Below are 22,577 nucleotides of genomic sequence, written 5' to 3' on the forward strand. Positions count from 1 at the left end.
GTAAAATGCTGAGGCAGAGCATGATACAAAGGTGGATCAAACATGAGAGCTAGAGAGAAATACTCTACTTTCAAAAGCTGGGAAAGAATGTCCAACACTTCTGGAGGTCCCACTTCCAACCCTTCATCACGACCTGTAGCTTTCTTCTTGTATGTAACGTTGCCCAAATAAAGAATAGCTGAAAGTATTGCAAAAATCCTAAGGAAGAAAAATAGAATTTTATAAGAGTTTTTAATTACAAGTTCATTACAACAGGTTTGCTTTCAAGAATTTGTCTGCAAGTCCTCAATTACTCATAGAATCATGGAATAGTTTGGGTTGGAAAGAACCTTAAGATCATCTAGTTCCAACTCAGCTCACCCGGCTTCCCAATGGACTAAATGTGACCCCAGCATTAACTAGCCAGCAGTAACAAAAGCTTAAACAATTCTACATACTGTTTTTTTGTTGCTGAAAGGAAGCCAACCATCTCCATGGCTTGTTTTAATCTTTCGAAGTCATGTCGGAGATCTTCCCCGTCTTCAATTTTCAAGTTATGCTGGGAAGAGAGATCCATACTTAAAGGCAAAGAATGAAGCCCAAACATCACAAAGAAAACAAGCATAATATGTTCTGCTGTCTTTCACCTTTAACGCAACAGACAGACAACACTTATCAATGCATGGATAAATTCCTGCCACAGATTACCTGATTGAGGTAGAAATAATCTTCAGGTTGCTTGAGGTGAAATTCTTTACGCTCTTCCTCATTGACTCCAAGTAGCAAATAATAAAAGACATGGTAGTTCCTACAAAGGCAGTAAATCTCTCTTTCATGAACACAGAATAATTTGTCTTTAATTTATGTACTTTAGATGATCTTAAGCTCTTGCATGGATTGTAATTGTGTTAGCAAATTGTCTTGATCTCTTACCTTTCATCTTTTTCTTGAGAAACCAGGCGAGATTTTTCAAGCAGGTATTTTTCAACAACAGCCCTAAAGAGCCACAAAACATGAAAAAGCAGCATGAGGGCGAAAGAAAAGACCTCCCAAAACATCACACAGCAACTGCCAAGAGAGTTCAAATAATGCAGTCTGCGCTAAAGCATATAAGAGAATAGTTTAGTGACTATCTTCAATCTAAACCAAGAATTTCAATATGCAGAATACTGTAACAAGAACAAAGAGAAACACCTATTTTGGGTGCTTGGGTTCAGTAGTCATAACTGGGGAAAGGCAGACAAAGCTAGGAATGCTCCGATGAAAAACTGGTTGCAGAAACATGTAGAGTGCTAACAATATGTTATCTACTCCGAGATTAACAGTTATCTGACAAGGAATGCAAAGGCTACGAGACCCCAGAAATACACTCGATAACTGATTCTCCATCTAACAAATATTAGATGGTTTATGACAGTATATACGTCAGCCTAAAATGGAAGCCAGCCAGAAACCCTACAGGTTGACAAAGTAACCTCCTAAATGATAACCTAAACTCCTTGACATGGGGTACAATAAATGAGGTCAAAGTTGAAGCAGGTTTTTCTCAGGCTGAAGACAAAACAAACATATCCAAATTGTGCCTAGTTCAAAGCAACTGTGGTACAGGGTTGCCAGTCACTTCTGGTACTGCCATTTGGTAAACTGCAAACACCAAGATGACCCAAAAGAAAGACACACCAGAGCACACAAATCAGTGATAGCTAGTGGCACTCCAGAGCACAGCAAGCTTCCACTTCAGGCAGAATTCCATAGCAATAGCAGGTATTACAGCCTTGCATCTGGACTAGCCCAGGTACATCTTGACAGTGGGGTAAAAAACATTAATAGAATTTTAAGACTCAAATGTGACTATCATATATTTAAAAAATGTAAGTATAGAATATTTCATGTTTGACCTTCAGCGAGAAGCACACATTTCAACTAAGTCAAATAAAACCATAATTATGTAATCTCTTTTATAACTGGTGTTCAGATTGTTCTTTACAATGGCTTCCTCAAATCTATTTCACTTCTCCCAGTTCCTCTTAAAAATGCAGATCTTCTGGTCTTAATTGCAAAATGGAAATGACAATGGATGTTGTGAAAAAAGCCTTCATTTAGCATGAAGGCAAAGATGCAGCAGCAGTTGACTTCTTAACCTGATACGGTCATACAGCAAGGTAAGAACATTAGCCATCACCTGACTATTCCACAACACTATTCTGAGAGCCTGGAAAACTCCTCAGCAGCAAGCTATTCTCACAAGAGAACCACCTCAGCAAGGCAGCATTCTATATACAACAGTCTTCACCAGTTCCTAAATGCACAGAGATCAACCCCAGCACCACTTCAGACTGTACTTACCCTCGGACAATACCATTCTCTAAATAGTTGACTTGAATAAACTTCCCAAAACGACTGGAGTTATTGTTGTGTGCTGTTTTTGCATTTCCAAATGCCTGTAATAAAGCAAGAAGACTTAATTTTCAGTTAAGCAAAATATGCTAACACACAGCTTTTCTGTTCATTGTTCAGCCTCCTGTTAGCTTGCAGAATAAACATGAAATACTAAGGCCATGGTAGCATACAAACACCAAAAAGGCAGTTTAAGAAGCCTCCACTATTCCTTAGAGCTCTATATACATTTATTATTTGCCCCATGCAACAATATTTGGTGGACTGAGGGAGGGGAATAACACATTTAGCTATTTCTCAGAGTACAGGAAAGGTAATCCCAGCTGGAGTGTGTAAATCACCCTCAATAATAACAATTATGACCTTAGAGAGGCTATTCAGTGGGAAGATGACAGCACAATTACCATGACATTGCCTCTCCCAGTCTACAAACTACATCCTATTCCCTAATGCATTGCTCCCACTCAAAAACTTCACAATGAACACAGTTTTTCTTTAAGTGAGGAGGGCACATGATCTCATTTCTAAAGTTTTCAAAGTTGTGTATTCCAAGAAACAGGAAGAAGACAAACAGAAAGCCTTTGGTTTACAGAACCACATCATGCACTGGCCAGTTAACTCCGCTATGCACTACTGAAAAATGGAGTTTCACTATGAGGCATTAGGACAGGGGAAAAAACAGGGATGGCGCAGATCCTAACTGTGCATCTTTAATACTTCTGCCTGCATCATGATAGTTGCTAGTATACACAAAACAATATCCTTCGCATGAGCCGCATTTAAGAACTGTAAGGATAACTTATTAAATGCAACAGTCCAATAGAATTAGTTACTAGGAATGTCCTTAACTTTATCAACTCTTCACTATGCATTCTTAGCTTCAGAGAAACTTGTGATCCTTCTAACATGCAGGAGGCAATCCAGCATATTGAGAAGAAAGCCTGTGTAAAATACAGTTGTCTGGAAAACTACACTGCTCGGTGCAGACTATCACCAGCAATTCCTGCCGCAGATATTTCCTCTTCAAGCTCCAAGCAATGAAGGCCTCCATTAGGAAATCCGCTGCCCCTAATATAGAACATTCATGGAATGATTTCAGAAAAATGCCACCCTCTTCCTCCACACACACATCCGGAGAATGACGGACATGAATACTGTACACAACACTGAACTGAACTCTTGCACACAGAACTGCCCCATTATGGTGTATATGCTGGGGAGTACTGTTTTCATGACAGTCAGAAGTCTGTTTATTGAAACTCTTCCCTTTCTGGGGGGGCATTTTGGTTTGTGGGTCTTTTCCCAGACTACCTTAAGGGCTGCATGATCCTGGATCACTATTACTAAAACAGGTTCTCAGAGCTCTATTACAAGTAGATTTCTACTGGGGGCTGCCCAGTGTTCAGGCAACCTGAGAAACTTCTTATGAACTGGGAGAACGGCCAGATTTCTTCAGACAACTGCTATTTCTGACTTAGAGGAAAGAGCTAAAGGAGCTCTTCCTGCGCAGGGTGAAAACCCACAGGGTGCTTTTCCGCTGTAACTTCAGGAAAGTCAGTGGGTTTCTAAAGACACAATTTGTGTCCAGCACTGCTTATAGATGACTGAGGGCCAGTTCAACCTTCTACTTTCTAGAGACCAGGCTACATGTGACATGATGCAAACAGCATCTATCCCCAATCACACTTTCAAAGCATCGACCAGAATCATCAATATCTTTTTACAGCTACTATCCAGCAAGTTATAAGCCAGATGTGGTTTTTAGAGCCCATTTTGCATACACATGCATATTAATGTATGCATAAAATCCAAGTCAATTCCTTACAGTTACCAACCATCCCCAAACCAAAAGTGGAAGTCCTGTAACATCAGCACAGCAAATATTCTGCTTTGCAAATCAAAACCCAGTTCCTCCCAGCTGTGGCTCTCTGAAGAACACCAACTTCCCAGGTAATGTGGCAAGAAACCTGTTGTAGTGAACCTTGCCAGGCTGCAGAACAGTGCATGTGCAAAGTGATTCCAGAAAAAGCTTCTTGTTAGAAAGTTGTTTGAACTGAAGGCACCAGTTAACTCTCAGTTTGCTAGACACAGCAACCAGTATAGCTAAATTTGCTACATTAGGTTTTAATAATAAACATTTGGCATTATAGAGTTAAGAAATCCCAAGCCCAGGCTTCCTGAAAAACTTTTCTTAGTGATTACTCATGTAAGTAATGAATACAGTTTAAAACTAAAGGCTCTTATGATCTCATGTGTCTGGTATTTAGTCAAAGCATACAGCAAATTCTTATAAGCTGATCTAATATTAACAGTTTTAGGAAAGTTTTCATGTACTGAATGGTTTTCTCATAAGAGCCTTTGACATCTACAACTCTTCAAAGAGCATTCCAAGTTGCTTAACATTTTGGGTGGGGAATTTTTTGGGGGGTAACATTTAACTTTAAACTCTAATCACTGCTACCACACTCTTCAATATACTTTGAAAAGTTAACTTTATAAGAAGTGACATTCCTGCCTAAAATCAGAGAAGTGCCAAAATTTAATGTGTTAAATGGTTTGGTTTGATAGTGGTTAAATATCTTCTCCCTACTGCAGCTTTATCCTACGAGAATAAAAGGATTACAGGTAAGAATGAAGCTCCCATATTACCTAGCTATTGGTCTGCATAGAAAGCATCTTTCACAGCTAATTCTAGCCAGGTACTCTATATACACAGCTCAGATTCAAATGGAGTATCTCCCTGGTTTGCCTTTACAGAGCCACATATGCCTTTACAGAATAAATTCAGAAGATGTGAGGGATAAGAGAATTTCAGCTAAAGAGAAATAATAATTTCTATAACCAAACCCATTTACTATTTTCCCATGTGAGTCCATGAGGAGACAGGTAAGAATGAGAAGCTACATTTAAATCTCTCCATTGCAGAACACTAGGCTTACATAAAAGAGAGTGAGTCAAAAATAGCAGCCCAAGGCCAGCAGCAATAAGATTTGGGAGAGCCTATTCCGGGAGTCAGGAAGTCATCCAACCCACCCCTCTTACCTTGGAATGCAAGAGGCATAAACTGAAGTCTGCTACTTGCAACTCCTACAACAGTGACAGCTTTGAAAGTATTCAAGAAAATGCCAAATTCTCCTTTTATTTGCTGTAAAATGAAAACCCTAAACCACACACATGCTCCTATCATGGAGCTCAGGAACACAACTAAAAATCTCACTCCATTCATTCACAAGAACTGCCAAAATGTGAAAGCCATCAGAGTTCCTATGCAAACCATCCCAATCCATGGCAGAAAAGCCACTGCACAGCCCTTCTTTCAACGTGCCAAATGACCTCCAAGACTCAAATTGCACACCATAGAAGAGGAAATGACTGCTTCAGAGTTGAACTCAGTTTAGTAGCGGTCTTAAACATGCTGCAAAATATCTGCTCATCCACACAGAAGTTGCAGTGTTCAGGGTAACTTTGCAACCCTGCATGTTGTAAGATGCCCTGGGGAAGTCTGAGCAATCCACATGATACAACTGCATGAAGGACAAGGTGATCCCGTGCCCCGCCCCCCCCCCCCCCCGAGATGTGTGCAGCAGGGAGAAGTGTGCAACAAATCTCTACCAAAAAAGCTTAGTAACATCCAACCAACTGGAAAAAGGAAGTTCCATTCCTCCTCTATGATTCTTAAAACAAACACAGGCAGATAATAGCCTCAAAACAACTACTTTCCCTTAAATAGAACAGCCTACACCCACTAAATATATATGCAGACTTCTATGGTAAATCCAAATGAAAACCAGAGTTGAAGCATCATTCAGCTTAAGTCTATCTTATACCAAAACCACAAGCACAACAGGACTGTAATAAAGAAAACAGAGCTGACAGCAGACTGTTTTACTCTGTTTTCCATAGAAAGGTAAAGCAGAAAGGTTTACTTTCTACAATTTAACAAGCTTTTACGTTGAATGCTAGAAAATCTCGTCCCCACCTGATTATGCTTACAACATCCAGATTTACAGCTGCCTTCTTTAGAAGAACACTTAATGAATGCTTCCTGTTGGACTTTCCATTTTATTTGGGTCTTAATTCTTTCCAAAGAATGGTTCAGTGCCATTAGGAAATCTTTAAGAACATACCCAAAGAGAAAAAAGGAATGCCTATTAAAATACTACATGTAAAAGTTAAGACAATGCCAGTATTTCCACTTGTCCCTCCTCTCCTCAGCTTCCACTGCAGATGGAAATGAACTTTCAGCATGCTAAGAAAGTAACGTCTGTCATAAACCCAGGATACTAAGGGTTACAGTTAACGACAAGCAGAAGCCAATAGGAGCTTTGCTGCCAGAAGAGGAACCTCCAATTCCCTCTTATATGTCGCTTGCCACATGCTCCCACCCCCTTGCTCCATTTGCAGCCATTTACTAAAGTAATTGGCTTGACGAATCTAATCAGTTAATTTAAATCTCCAAAGTAAGTTCAGTCTTAGACTGCACACTGCATTTTACACTTGAAACATGCATTTTAAGCCATTTTCCTTGATGAAAGGAAAATACAAGTTTCTTGGAAGCTTCTGAAGTGTGTATGGTAAGGTTCAGTTCTCTCATTTGAGACTTCAAAAAACAAAGGTTTGATTCATTATTCCAAATTTTACCCAAATATTAGCTCCCAAATGTTAAATTCCTTCTTAGGACTTCGAGTAAACTGAACTGAACGGTTAACACCAGAAGGCAAAACTCCAAGTCAGGGAACTAGACTTTAAGCACTATATTTAGAAGAGGATGAAAAAGTCAGGAATATCTGAAAACAGAGCCTATCTTTATCTTCCTGCCAGTTTTAAAGCAACTGCTCTTCATTTGAGATGATTTATGACAACCTGGAGAAACAATTACAACCAAAGTCTGACAGCAATTCCTATAGAGCCAAGGCAACTGTATGTCACATGAGCAGTTGAAAACCAGAATAGACCACATCTGTAGGCTGTGCTGAAGCATCACTGTCCATGGAACAACCAGCTAAACTATTAACAATGGCTTCTCTTCAAGTTACTTACAGATTTGAATACAGATTAGTTGGCCAACTCAGAAACAGGATTCCTTAAGAAATACATTCCTAAGTTCACTATGTGCAGATAAAAGTCTAAATCCACCTCCATAATACACTAATAGTGCTCACCTTTCTGTGCTGGAAGTGTTAGCTTTAGCTACTTGATCTTTTACGAAAGGTCAGCCTATAAGTAGATATACTTTACTTAGGTCTAAGGAAAATAAGAGGTCACTAAAAAGGGGAAGTTTTGAGACAAATTGCAACTGGCTTTTTATGATGTAGAAGTCAGAGGAACAGGCTTCAGTCAAGAGTAAATTTTCATCTCTCATAAAGCCTCAAAACTTCAGAATGAAACATACCATTCCAATCCCCAGCACTTCAAGCACTACAAAACCCTCCATGCAAAAATACCCCTGAAACATCCATTTAAGAAGAATTCCCTTGCACCACTTTAGTTCCCTTAAGTAAAAATCCAAATGAGTCACCACAGTTGGATTTAGAAGTGACAAAAGTCTAACAGAAGAGTTTGTCATCAGTTTGACTTCCACAAAGCAGAGTATGCTTCCCGCGCATCCCTCCCCGAGATCAAGATGTGACTTGGGTTTGGCTTTGTAAATTCTACTTAGTGACTGTATTTGCACAGGAGCATCAACGATCGGAACACATGGAAGTTTCCCTGTCAGCTGAATCACTCTGCTGTATCCAAGTAGGATCGCTTGATTTCACTTCTCTATGCTCCATCACTTTTTGATGTGCACTAGTTACGTGAACAGGGAAGTCTCTTCCCACTACCAGACTTCAGAAGAGAGCCTCACATTTTCAACAACATGTACTCTAACAGCCCATGTTAGAATCCATCTGGCAAGTTTGAGAGCTGAGCTTTCAATCATCATATTTCCAGTTAGCAAGACTATTTTCTTATGAAATGCATTACTGAATGCTGAGGGGAAGTCTGAAGAAGTTGTAGTACTTATGACAACCAATCCTAGTGCAGAAAATCACCAGTATCTCTTCATGAACATTCCTAAACATACACAACATAGAATCATAGAATGGTTTGGGTTGGAAAGGACCTTAAAATCATCCAGTTCCAACCCCCCTGCCAAGGGCAGGGATACCTCACACTAGCCCGTGACACCCAAGGCTCTGTCCAACCTGGCCTTGAACACTGCCAGGGACAGAGCATTTACCGCTTCTTTTGGCAACCTGTTCCAGCACCTCAGCACCCTCAGAGGGAAGAGCATCTTCCTTATATCTAACCCGAACCTTCCCTGTTTCAGTTTAAACCCATTACACCCCTTGTTCTGTCGCTACAGTCCCCGATGAAGAGTCCCTCTCTGGCACCCACAGCTTTCTCAGTCTGTCTTCATACACCCAGCCATGACTCCAGCAAGTTACTAATTTTGATTTTCAGTCTGGGGATATGTGCATTTCTCATTCAATGGACAAACTGCAACACAAGATTTTCTGTCTCTTCCTGGTTTGACACAGCTGTATCACATCCGGAGACTAGGATGTGAAACAGTTAATTTTATCAAAGGCAGAAAGATCAGCTGATCAGTGCTTTCCACAGTGACCCCTTCCTGTTTTCTGTGTAGAGCTGCAAACTTGAACTCCAGCAACCAAACCTCAAACAATTTTACTTCTTCTTTCAAGCAGCAGAAAGCAAGGCAAAAAAAGAACTTGTGTGTATTCCTCATTCTTTACAGATAAACTTTCAACTCATTTATAAGCATTTTAAAGTTTAACTTCTATTACTTTTTCACATTTTATCTAAATGCTTAGAAAAAACAGTGGTTTTTTTTAATGAAAGTGTTGTAATTTATACACTTAAATAATCTAACATGTGACAACAGCTGCATTCAAACTCCTTGCTGTGGAAGGTTTTATTACAGGTGACCATTACATCCATCCAAGCATTCAGAGTTTTTCCTTTCAGATGAGAGCACAAAAGGGAAAGTCTGAAGTCTAAAAGATCAGTCTATGTTCGTAACCTAATGCAAGACCAGCTGTACCCCCTCCTTCTCACATGTTTAGTTTTGCTTTCTGTTAGAAATGCTGTAGTAATTACAAGCCAAAACCAACTCACATTTTCTTCCCAACTAAGAATGTTGTTCTCTTGAAAACAAACAGTTGTAGGAAGGAAATAACTCCCTCAAAAAGTGAGTCCATAAAAATGCTGCAGGACATACTTGCACATAAAGGCATGACTACACTGAGCAGTTCATGTTTAAGTGGAAACGTCCTTTTTATGAAAACATTTACTTATGATTTGATTCAAATGCCATCAAAACTTTAAGAGGGAAAACACAGGTAACCTCTGTCCCAGAATATCAGTTCTTAGTAGTGGAAAGTTAAGTCAAATATAAGTTAAAAGCAACAGGAAGTCAACTGAACGGAAGGATGAATTAAGGAAAATCAATTAGAAGCAGTCAAGCAACACAGCCAAACACCAGTGCAGCCCAGTGATATTTAAAGTCTAAACCTTGGGTGACCAACAAACATTCAACAGCAGCTATTTGAAGTTTTCAAGAAACATCTTTGCAGAAGGCAGTTTTAGCAGAAGAAGTTTACCTCCAGAACTGGCCCAGCTCCTAGAATAGTTCTCTCCACACCACTTGCGTACCCTTTCTGGCTCAGTGCAGTGAGGCAGTGAATTAAGAAGTTTGTGCTTTGAGTTTTCCCAGACCCACTTTCACCCGATATAACTATACACTGATTAACATGCTTTTTAAGCATTGTGTGATAAGCCACATCAGCAATGGCAAAAATATGAGGCTCCAACTTCCCAAGTTGATGATTCTCATACATCTTGACATATTTAGGATTATAAATGGGCAGGAACTTGAAGGGGTTAATTGCAATCAGGATACTTCCTGCGTAAGTGTAAATTTTGTGTTTTAGAAAGCGGCACTTGAGATCCTCTAGGAGCGTTGTCTCTGTCAGGTTGGGAAGATTGCACAAGTCATCAAAGTCCTCCTGATGCCATGGAAGAAACCCCCTTTCAACCAAACGCCGAGCATCTGCCTCCTTGGAAAGCAACTGCATCTGGACATATTTGATGCTCCCGTCAGTGTTCCTCTCTTGCAAAAGAAAGTAGTACCCATCCTTTTGTGGATGTTCATCCTGAGCGCGACGAGGCCAAAGTAAAACCCTATGAACTGGAGAATCATTGATATCAAGTACCCATTCTTCACCACCTGATTCTTTCACCTCCACAAGCACATAATGTTTCGAGACATCCAAGTTTAAGATATTAATCACATCCTTGATGACATCTGAAGATGTGCTGTCCTTGGTTGCTGTCACTTTGCAGCAGGGAGCACTTTCTGTTGAGAGTTGGGGGTAAATATGAAGATTGTAGGCTGTCTTTGCCTGGCAAACTGCACTGTCAGCATCTTTTAAACTCATTCTGTCCCCAGATGGGCTTCAGTCTTCTGCCCCTGCTTAATATGCAGTGCCCATTGTCTAAAAAAGAAGAAATAAGAGGGAAGGAGAAAAAAGAACAAAGTCAGGTGTTTAAAACAAAATGTGTACAAGAGATATTATTTTCTGGAGGATGAGAATGAAATTACGTAACAGTCAAGTTATTAAAGAATCAACTCACTATTAACACACTTCAGTGCTATACTTAGCCTACCCCATAGAACTGATAACTGCACAGGATCTACGATATATTCACTCTTCCTTCTATTCCCAGGCCATCCCTTCCTCCCAGCTAAAGTAACACAAGCATTCTTATAGCCACAAAGCAAGCTGAACTGGGTAAGCGTCCAAATTCAAACTTCCTTGTTTCCCCAGGTTAGTTTTAACCCAGGTAATTTCCCTGGCCTGGTTCACTGTATGGCTACACCAACATTTATTTATCCTCCCACATAAACACTCCCTTAAAGCTGCACAGGCAGCCTGAGGTAGCAACAGGGCTTGATCACTTCTTAAATCAGCAGAGACAGTTCAGAGCAGCCACGATCTACGGCAGAAGGAATAGTGCACAGGTGCAAGGAGGAAGATGGTTCTGACACCAAGATCCACACTGTTTTTCATCTCCCCCAACTGACTTAATTTCACAAGAGGTACAGACTGGGGACAGGATTTACTCACTCAGTTCTAAGGAAACTGCCTACAGCTGACCAGTGCAAACGCTGCCATCAACATCTAATCCTGCACACCATAGTGATTTCCTAAACATGCATCATTTACTCAGACAAAAGATTGCTAACTTCACTCGAATGAACCACATCCTTGCTGCAGAAAGGTCTGAACACACTTTTTATCTTCCATTTTAGGCAAAAAAGTAAAACTGGTACTATTGCGACTATTTTTCAGTTCAACTAACAAGATTCCAAATAACATACATCACTTACAACTCTTTCCTCACTGGGTTTCAGTGACCTCATGCATGAATTTCCAAAGATCATTCATTCTGATTTCTTTTTCCTCCTTTCATCCTTGATGCAGGCCAGAAATCCAGCATTAACCTCACAGAAGTCAACTTCCTCCCCTTCCTGCCAAATTAAAAGCCTCTTGACTTCCTAACTCCATGCCTTTGCAGGTGATTTTTCTCTCAACTGAATTTGGTACATCCAGATCACCGGGACTAAGCTTGCTTACATTGCTTAAATTCAGCAGTTTACCAGCTTATCAACAGGGAGTAAGAGGAGAAGGATAATGAAGTATCCCCTTTGTTTTAACAGTCTGTAAAACTTTATACCCAGAATATCAGTTCAATTTTTGTTCAAGAACAAAGTGTTCTAATTACACACTTACGTGCCACCTAGATATTACAAAAGGGGCAGAGAAATGCCAGTGAAGTCGCTTTTTGCCACTAAACAACTGCACAGGAACTTGCATAAGGCCACAAAGAGCAATCATTTCAAATTAAGATCAGTACAGTTGGAAGCATTTAGCAGCCACTTCCACTGCAAGTAATGAATCACGGCACAGAAACATATGACATAGTTCTGCCTCATGAAAAGCCTCAGATTAGAGAATTGTTCTTTAAGGGAACTCTGAATAGTGAGTTTACAGAAGACATTGCTATGCAAGCTGGATCATTTTCAGCGGCTACTCATCAAAAGGAAGGCTGAGCAAGCCACAGACAGCAAGACAAACCACAGCACATCTCTGGGCAAGCTGTATGATCCCTCAGAGAATGAGTTTTTTCCCCCATTACATTTCATTTGTCATTCATTAAGGAGAGCTTGCTCCAAGAACTTGGTCATACAGAAGGATGGAGCAGTGAGCTGAAAGCCGCTTCTCCATTTCCCGTACTTATCACTGACCAGTAGGTAAGTTTGAAGGACCTTTGCAATTGCAACCATGCAACTGTAAAGCATTCTTAATCTATAAAAGCTCAAACAACATACAGGAGAACCTACAGGAGACTGCTGCTCATGGGGAAGATGAATCTGGAGCACAGACAAAAAGAACAGTGACCATTTTCCTCTCAAGTTAGACAGCCAGTTTAAGGGAGACAGTCTTGTGCAGACTTCCTTTTTTCCTCCCAGCAATTAGTTTCAGCCACACAGTCTGGTACAATAGAGGAAGTCCCCTCAGTGAGCATTTTTGCCAGAACAGCACCCTAAGAAACCCAGCACCAACTTTCTGCCCACACATAAGAGCTGAACATAGGTGCTGACCTCTGACTTTACTAACATGTATTTCCTAACCTCATCTCATGTCATCTACCACAATATATCTGGTACATTGCTCAAGACTCTCACATCATGCTTTCCAAAGAGGAAACCAGAACACAGATGGCTTCTTCTCTACCAGTGAAAAACCCAGGCCAATTACAGCAAGCAGCAACATGGTGATAGCTGGTAGGGTCTGCTCAGGTGCGCATGACTGAAGAATTAGAAAGAACAAGACCACTCGTCCTGAAGACGGATTTCTGACAAAGCAACATGCAGACATCACCTTTATGTATTTATGCCACATACAGATTTCTAAATTACGCAGTCACCATACAACTTGGTGGAAGTTCAAGCAGGCATCCATCACTTTATTGCCTACAGTAGAAAGAACTTGCTGACAGTCACAGCAGCAGCCAGCCAGTCAGCATAACACTGCTCCATCTTAACCAGGTATGAAATCCAGACATTACTTGCTTGCTTTCAACACCACTGAGCTTTAAGACTGCTTTCACTCAACAACTTAAATAGATATGCTACTTCAAATCATTTAATACTGATTATGAGTCCCAGTATTCAACTGAAGACAGGGTACCATCAAGCAATAGGAGGATTAGATTCTAGCAAAGGTGAATTCTTGGTATCAAAGTAAACATCAGAGAAAAATCAGAGCAAGTAATCATTTCAATATGGTTATTCTAATATAACACCACAAGCATGACAGTGAATGTATTCCCCAGATAAATACTGAATATTTTGTTAGGCAGCCCTGTTACCCTCATACTTAGAAGGTATGTGACCAATACTGTATCTAGAAGATATCTGAAATTCAGTTAAGAACCTGAGATAAGAGCAGCAACAACAGCAACTAATCTGTTGGAAAATACCTTACTGCAAAATACTCTAGAAGCTTTGTCTATGAGAAACACCCAGAGGAGACTGTTATCAGTTTAAGTCCTTGCATAGGGAACTAGAGTTCGGTAACAATCATCAGTCTGGAGGACAAAGCTACAACACAAGCCAGTGGCTGGAATTCAGAACTAGACAAACTCAGGGTAACACAAAACACCAGAAGGCTCCACTGCACTGGAGAACCTGAACTGACGCTAACACTGAGGCCTGACTGCTAAAGATCAGCCAGTCCTGAGTTACAGACATGCCTGTGAATCAGAGAAGTGAATAAGATACCACCCTCTTACTAATGTCAAGAGTAGTCTGAACGACGATTACAATGATTCCTTCTCATTTTCTGATCTCTAATTATTTAGAAAACTTTTAAGCAATTGAAATATTTATTCAGTGTAATTTGGCACATGGAGGAAGCAGAAGCCTGACTTCAGGTGCACAGAACACTGGGAGAAAAAGGAGAAATACAAGAGTAGAAGGTAATAATGAAACCATACTGGTCAGCATGCAAAACAGCAAACTTGGGAAAACAGCAGCTTCACCACCACTGTAGACAGAAATTCTGCAAAGTTACTTCCATTTCTTTCTTATAAGAAGCTCCTTTTCAATGCATGGGAAAACACACAGCTGTGCATTAGAGTTATTAAATACTCTAATTAAGTGGGAGGCAGAAGCTGTCACTAGGTGCACATCAACTAATTTTAGACTTCACATTCAGACTCCTTCCTGGTTTCCTTAAAATGTTTTACTTTTCAGAAGCCTTTTGCAGCACAAGAAATATATCTTCACAGTACTTAGAATTTACTAAGGACAGCCATCAGCATCTACAAAACACAGCAAAGCATTTTTCACCGTAGCCCTGTTTTACAGATGCAAAGAGAGTTAGGCAAGCTGGGCAAGCAGAGTCAAAAAAGTTTGACATGCAATGCTTTTTACCCTTTTATTCACCAAGTTGCACTGTATTAATTCTGTGGGCATGAGTGGCAACAGCTGCAGGGGATTAGTGTGTTAAAGGATAGAGTGATATATGATTTGCACCCCTGAGACAGTGGTTTCTTTGTGCCAGTGTAACAGACACAATTTAAGGTACTTGTATTTCAAGTGAGATTGAAGACAAGTAAATCTGAAATAACACTAGGCCAACTTAAACACGAGGTATCAGAGGCCACCTTTACTTGACTGTCCTAGAAGGGTAATTCCAACAGGACTAGAAAAATGGAAGAATTCTAACCCATCTAAAACCTCTTTTCAGGGTTTTGTTACCTTCCCCTACCCCATCCTTCTTAAGATCTACAGCATATTTGTTAATAGCACCAACATAATAAGCTTATAAAGGCAACAGTCTAATGACATATTTCTTTTTATATTACATATCAATTAATACTTTCATTTGCTTAAGAAAATAAGTAAGTTTTTGCAAGTCTCTATCAAGCCAGTTAAGTTTTAATATGCATTAAAGCCAACATCATGCACTTAATAATGTGGTAAAAGTCCAGAAGAGAATTTCACCCCAATCAGCACAGGGTATCTGTTTAGTTTAAATAAGGCTATAATTTGAAGCCACATATTTAGTCAATGAATCATAGCAAAGCTAAAAAGGGAAAGCTACCATTACAGCAAAATTGGTGAGGATGAGCTTTAGAATATTCTAGTTCTTCATATTTTCATGTACACTTCCAGCGCTGCATTCCTCAAACGGAATGATCCAAGCTTCTCCTATTGTTCAAGTCATTTTCAACACAAAAGTAGAAACACACCACAAAGTGCCTGATCTAATCCTCCAGTACCTCTCATCTTCTGGAATACCAGAATTGCTTATGACCATTCCTAAAAGAGACCTTGTGTCTGTCAAATTGAAAAAGCAATTTCAAAAACTTTTAGCTGTTAATATCTTTGATTTCCAAAGCAAGGAATTTCCAGCAAAACAGGCTACAGAGACACTCTAAAGTTTTCACAATTAACTGCATTACAGGGAAGGCAAAGGCCTCAACTCTTATCTCCTGTCACAAGGACATACAGTTGCTGTTGAGCATAATTAATGTTATTTCTTTCTTCTCCAGTATTCCAGACATTCGTGGACACTACCTCAAAATTGCTCAACATTATGTTAACACTTCGGTATTTTTCTTGGTCATAAAAAATTCCGTTGGACTGAACTTCAGATCCTTGGTTTAACTAAAAGGAGTGGTTCTGAATGGAGCATGCAAATCTACAACACATTTGTTACTACTGTTTGTAATCAACCCTAGCAGAGAAGTTACTGCCACACACTTCCTAACAAAGGAGAAGCTGGACTGCAATGTAAGTAATGCAACATAACACAGGAGAAAGTCAAAGAAATTACCTTCATTACAAGCAGTTCCTCTTTACCTTCTCTCCGTTCCCTCTGGCCCTTGAGACCCCAGTCCCAATCTACACCCTTGAACCACCCAAGATACAGACCTCTACTTCCTCTTGATGACTCAGATGCACAATTTAACCTCAAGACAAGGACACCTTATCACGCTTCTGGCGACATTAAAGATCTATAACATGTTATTACCTTACAAAAGGTATGATATCAGAGTTACAGATGTACGCTTGAGCATGATTCAGAGGAAATGAAAATGTGGCTCTGTCGAGAAAACAAGGAATGAAGGGAAAACAACTGACAGTGTTAGAGGCTAAGAACATAAGCCAGAAGAACCTTGGAGACTATACTACCATTTTTTGTAGTAAAAATTTCACTGGTCTAAGGCTGCATTTACACTGATAAGAAATTTTCTTCAGAAACTTCAGGTTTAAACACTTTTATTGTTAAGCCTTGCTGGTGTTTAAAGGAGTAACATATTTTTCTAGGATCTGCATTGAGTTTCATTTTGTAATCAGACACAAACAACACAATAAAGCCTAGATAAAAGCAACTCTGCAAGCCCCACTCAAGTCATTTGATACATCAAGAAAACATGATATACTAGAGACAAAATCTCTGAACTTTCATTTTCTGAAATAAAGACACTCCCGGTCCTTTCAGAAGGCAGATCATCTGTTAAAATAGCTGCCTATTGAAAAAAAATAAATCCTTATCAGCATTTCAGGCTTTACTTCTCCTTGCTAATAGGTCTTGTTTCTTGGAAATGTGATGAATAAATGCCTTCAGAGTCACAAAAAAAGTACCGAACCACAAACTTATTTTTGCATCATGATTTTTCACTCTTCTCCTTGACTGTTGAGATAGCTCATACTGTCGCGTCTTTCAGGAATGTTTTCTTTTTAAATGCCCCTGATACACAAATCATGGTATTTGACCATCCAGTTAAGGAAAGGCCGTATGTAGCTGAAGCAATATTGAACTATGCGCCTATGAGTCAAACAGTTATTCATACACAGGATTATTCAAGAGGCCTAATGTTTGAATCATTATTTGTCAGAAAACTCAGTCTGTACAAAGCATTAGCTTCTAAGTGAAGCTCGTTTCAATTTTTTATCAGCTGCATTTAACTCTTCCTAAATTATTCAGTTCTATGTTCATTTTGGGTTCCACCAAACCCCACAAACCTATGGTCTTTTTTCCTACTGATTAGGCTATCCGTTTGCACAGATAGCTGTCCTGTTACTGCAGAAACTGCAACACTCAACTGCTGAAAAAGCTTTTGTTGAGACAAACGTTCAAGCAGGGCAAAAAAACAAGCCAACCCAAAACAACCATCAAAGAAATCCCAAACAACCCAAGTAAGTACAGTTCTACAAAAACAGTTGGGTCACATTACTGCATTTAACTCCGGAATTTTATGCTAATAAGTAAACACTAATGGTTAAGGAAATGGCCTTAGATGCGTCATCCTGGAAAGCACAATGTTTCTGGACTTTAACTGAAGAGAAGGTAGAAAATCTCATCGTAGTTCAAAGACACAAAGAACAAAGATTCACTCTTTTCAGAAAAGAGCCTCAATGAATCTTGAAGCCAATATGAATACATACGTGCATTAGAAGTTCCCCATATTGCTTCCCCTACATCAAGTGGACTTGTTCCTGACAAGACTCTGAATAAAAGACACCAAAGACTTACTAAAACTTGAGGGGTGTGACACCAATACACTATACCGGAATGCAGGATTACCTCACTGTTACTTTAGGGCAAGTACTTCAGCCATATATTCTAGCTACCAGACCAGGAATCAGAGAGCTTCTAATTACCCATGACAAGCTCTTATTTGCAAACATCTCTGTAGACAAACCGATACCAATCCACCTCTAGGCGCAATGTGGGAGGATGCTGATGACATCTTTGAAAGGCTAATTGTATTTGCCAGAAGCCTGAGATCATCTCCAGCCCTTTGCTACACTGCCACCCATTTCTAGAAGGTGAAATCAAGGAATACCGAACTCCTTTACATCCAAGCTACTTCTCACTTTACACAAACAGGACTTGCAAACAAAGCTTGGTAAGAATTTGCCGAAATACTCATGAGGTAACAAAAAACAAGGCTGGGAAGTCATCTTGTATTAGGATTACACATACTTGTACCAACTGTGTGGTCACAACAGTCATGAAGCAGGACAGGACTCTGCTACTTTTAGTCTATAACCACATTACAAAGAGATGTTCCCTTCTTGCACAAGTTTTACTTTTCAGAGATTGCAAAACCGAACTCACCCAAAAGACGCAGCACTACCAGGACAGAGCTATAGACATGTATCTGCTAGGCAGCGATGGTCACCGTGATAAAGCACGCCCTCAATGCACTAGCGACATTGATATTGTCAAGAGTTGCCCAAAGATAAAACAAAAGAAACAAAAGAACCCAGCGGGTTTTTTTGGAAGATGCTGAGATATTCGTACGAGAGCTCACAGGCTGCTCACACCGAGACCTAGAGACATCCCATGAAACTGCAGAACGCTGCGCGCTGAAGACCAGTAACGGGCGATGGAAGTTCACATCGCCCGAGAGACGGGAGGCACCGGCGGGCGGCGCGGAGCGCTCCTTCCCGTCGGGGACGTCCAACATCAGATGCAAAACGAGCGAGCAGCCAAGCCGCTGCCCGCCCCCGGTCGTGAGGAGCCCCCTCAGCTCCAGCCCGCCCCCCCCCCGCTCCCCGGCCCCAAGCAGCGCCCTCTCCAGCGCCCGCCGCCCCGGGGCACGGCTCCCGGCCCCAAGCAGCGCCTTCTCCAGCGCCCGCCGCCCCGGGGCACGGCTCCCGGCCCCAGGCTCCTGAGGGAAGCGGCAGAGCCCCGCAGCTCCCGCCCGCCAGACACCCCCCGATCCCTCTCCACACGCACGGGACTCCTCCGCCCGCCTCACAGCGCCCAGGTTCGGGGGGAGACCCGGTCCCGCTGAAGTGGCTCCGCTACAGAGCTCAATCGCCCATAGAAAAGGAGAAGGAGGAAAGAAGGAAAGGAAGGAGAATGAGAGGGCGCCCAGCGGGGGCACAGGGTCGCGCTCTGCCGCCCTTTACCTCAGCCGGTGGGTGAAGCGCTGGCGACCAGCACCGCCTCCCGCCACAGGCCCCGCTCCGCCACTTCCGGGTACCGGGGGAGGCAGGGCGGCTCCCATTCAGCTCGGCGTGCACATAGCGCAAGCGCCGCGCTCAGGGCGGGCGGCTCCGGGGCGGGAAACGCGAAGCGTCGCTGCGGGGCTGAGGCCGTCGGTGCTCGGTTTGGCCCTGCTCCGTCTGCAGCTTCCCACAGAGGCAGCCGGTGCTGGCCGGGTGTTTTCTGAGGTAGGAAGCGAGGAGCAAGAACGGGCGGATTTGGGTGAAAGCCGAAGAACTGCAGTGCTGGGAGCGTCGCCTCACGGTGCTGCCGGGGGGGGTCCCGCTGTGGTGCAGAGGGCGGTTCCGCTGTGGTGCAGGGGGCGGTTGCGGTGCTCACCGCCTTTCTCCAGCCATTTCTAGGAGACCCGGCATCCCCACCGCCGCTGCAGAGAGCGGCCTCCTCTCACCAAGGGTCTGGGGAAGGTTTGGGCCCCGCTGTGACCCCCCCCACCTCCGGCTCGGAGGCTGGTTCTATTCTTCCGCCCCGACAGGGGGTGCGCTGTCGGAGCCGGAGCGCGGCCGGCGCTGCTCGCGCGCCACCGTTCGAACGCGGCGGAGGCGGGAAGGAGCGGCCCGTTGCCGCTGTTGGCGGCTCCCGCTCCGCCCCTGCAGGATGTCCGCCGGCGGGAGCGGCCCCGGGGCTGCTGTGGCGGGGGGAGGAGAGCCCAAGACAAAGAGGAAAGGTGAGCGAGAGGGTGAGCCCGCTCCGGCTGAGGCGGGAAGCTGGGGTGAGCCCGCTCCGGCTGAGGCGGGAAGCTGGGGTGATCCCGCTCCGGCTGAGGCGGGAAGCTGGGGTGATCCCGCTCCGGCTGAGGCGGGAAGCTGAGGTGATCCCGCTCCGGCTGAGGCGGGAAGCTGAGGTGATCCCGCTCCGGCTGAGGCGGGAAGCTGAGGTGATCCCGCTCCGGCTGAGGCGGGAAGCTGAGGTGGGCCCGCTCCGGCTGAGGCGGGAAGCTGAGGTGATCCCGCCTGAGCTCTCTTTGCTCCTTCAGGAGGAAGAATCGTGAAGTCTCGCTACCTGCAGTACGAGAAGAAGGACGTCAAGAAGGACTCCCAGAGGCATTTGGATTCCTCCCTGGTGAGCTTAGGTGCTGTTCAGCGAAGGGGTGGAAACGATGAGGGCGGCTCGGACGTGTGGCAGCAAGACTGCTGGGGTTATGAGGGAGTTATGGGATGATGCGGAGATGCAGAGTGGGGTGGGAATTTGGAACAGTGCTCACATGACTTGTAAAGCACTAAACAGCCGTGGGATTATAGTTGTTTATTGTCAGCATTCAAGTGGGGGGTAAGACACAGTGCAGATTGCAGTCACAGTGTACAGTTCGGTCTTATCAGTTTCTTGATTGTCAGGGTGCTTCAGCAAAGTCCACTTCTAAACCGTCATCTGCAGTTACAGCAAGAACAGTTTCTTCTCGGAAATGTAGAACTCCTGCTGGTAGGTTTTACCAGAGTTTCAAAGCTGTTCTTTTGTGAATTTGTATTTCTAACCTGTGGAACTCTTACCAACTCTAAAATGTTGCTAAGAGATCGTATTTTGTATTAACTGCACTGCTGTCAGTTATCTGAATTAATTAATTTGATGTGGGATTAAGAGGGGTAAACTCAAGTGCATTAAACTCTTGTCCGGATCTGGAATTGCATCATTTGATTGTCTAAAATAAGCACCTCTCATGCCTTCTGCCTATGGCTTTGAACTGCTCTTTTACTGTGCCCTCACCATTGCTCTGCTTTTTTAAAATTTAGTATTTTCAATAAACCCAGTGTAAAGGGCTGAAAAATGCCTGTCCGCAAAACAGTTTTTATTTCTTTGGGTTGCAAAAAGCTTTCTGCAAGGCCTTGACTTGAAATATCCTGAAGAAATAACATTGTTCCCTTTAAACATCTGAGTGTTGTTGACCTGTGTTTAAGACAACAGCCTGCGCTAAGTTATCTCTGTGTAAGAGAGGGAGTATGCTAATGATGCATATAAAGTACGTGCGTAAAAACTTGTGTAAGGTTGCCACGTTACTGAAAGAATATGGAACTGTGAACTTGTGCAGAGCCTGTTCTAATTCTTTTAGTTTGATAACAACTTCTTTCTACAGGTGTTGCCTCCAGCTCATTAAATAAAGGTAGTTTTGAGAAATGTTACTTGCAGTCCACTTTACTAGATGAGGCTAAAGCTGATCTGCCGGACATAGATCTTTCAGCTGTTAGTGGTAAGCTTCCACTTATGCTCAGTTCCTTGTTTTATTATTTTTGCTGCATGTGCTGTAACTTGTGATAAGTAACCCTTGTATTCTTCTATATTCACAAAAAGATTTTGTTAAATAAGACTAATGTTATTTCAAGTGTCTTTAAGTGGAGGTATTAAGACCTCCAGGGTTTAAATTAACTTCAGTTTTAAATATCTTTTGTGTGTTCTTTTTGTTTACAATCAAATATTAAAGGACAAAGTACTCTGAATATTTGTTCCCTAGCACTGCACCAGCTACTAGGAAGGAGAAAAATAACTGTTACTGCTGAGCCCAGGACATATGTTAACCCATTGTATATACCTTGGTAGAAGAGAGCAATAACTTTTCTGTTATGATTCAGATAAAAGCACACGCAAAAAGCCTTCTGATTCAGAACCTCCTCACAAAGAAGGTACACGTCAAAACTTTGAAGCAGAGGTGAGTCACTGCTTTCATTTGTTAAGCACATGTATTTTGAAATGCATGAAATGAAGATTTTGTCTTTAATTTTGATAACAACTGGGGTGATTATCCTGGGATGACCTAAAGTCAGAGGATAAGTCTTTTCTACTGATAGCGATGTTTGCGTTGCTTATAAGGTGCTCTAATGCTGTCTGAAGCTTTGCTTACATTTCCTGTGGTAAAGAATCTGCTCCAGTTGTAGCATCCCCTCAACTGGCTTCTTTTTGTATTCTTGTTATCTTTAAATATTTTCTGACATTTTTGCACAGATCACTAATGTTCATTCAGTCTAATTTGAGGTGCCTTGTTTAGGCATCTCATTCAACGTAGCACTGAAACTTCAAGTTCTCTACCAGTGTTACCTGCTGAAAATGCTTTGAAAAGTGGTGGAACAAAGAGGTATATTTAATTAACAACTTGTTTAAAAAAAAAAAACA

At 42.1% G+C, this 22,577-nt stretch overlaps 1 protein-coding gene and 1 long non-coding RNA gene across 8 annotated transcripts in view; one reads left to right on the forward strand and one right to left on the reverse strand.

The window, feature by feature from the left end:
• Window positions 1-19,515, reverse strand: part of MYO9B (myosin IXB) — a 42,025-nt gene extending 22,510 nt beyond the window's left edge. For 5 of the 7 annotated variants that reach the window (XM_057406764.1, XM_057406763.1, XM_057406761.1 and 2 more), the window contains exons 1-7: window positions 19,385-19,514; window positions 9,984-10,877; window positions 2,326-2,420; window positions 913-975; window positions 688-787; window positions 438-538; window positions 69-198 (exon numbers count right to left, since the gene is read on the reverse strand). In XM_057406764.1, coding sequence (XP_057262747.1) covers window positions 69-198; window positions 438-538; window positions 688-787; window positions 913-975; window positions 2,326-2,420; window positions 9,984-10,820 — 1,326 coding nt within the window. In that variant the 5' untranslated portion in view covers window positions 10,821-10,877; window positions 19,385-19,514. Of the gene's footprint in view, window positions 1-68; window positions 199-437; window positions 539-687; window positions 788-912; window positions 976-2,325; window positions 2,421-9,983; window positions 10,878-19,384 lie in introns of all 7 variants that reach the window. The other 2 variants (XM_057406762.1, XM_057406766.1) reach the window with 1 other exon arrangement.
• A 1,306-nt stretch (window positions 19,516-20,821) lies between these two features.
• LOC130597873 (uncharacterized) lies at window positions 20,822-22,562 on the forward strand. Its single transcript, XR_008971873.1, has 3 exons — window positions 20,822-20,897; window positions 21,547-21,660; window positions 22,040-22,562. It is a non-coding gene; the product is annotated as an uncharacterized LOC130597873 (long non-coding RNA).
• Window positions 22,563-22,577: the final 15 nt, after the last annotated feature.

Source organism: Pezoporus wallicus, unplaced genomic scaffold (genome assembly GCF_028554395.1).
Source record: "Pezoporus wallicus isolate ANWC-B61680 ecotype Strahan unplaced genomic scaffold, APGP_CSIRO_Pwel_v1 contig_10514, whole genome shotgun sequence".
NCBI classification, from domain to species: Eukaryota; Metazoa; Chordata; class Aves; order Psittaciformes; family Psittacidae; genus Pezoporus; species Pezoporus wallicus.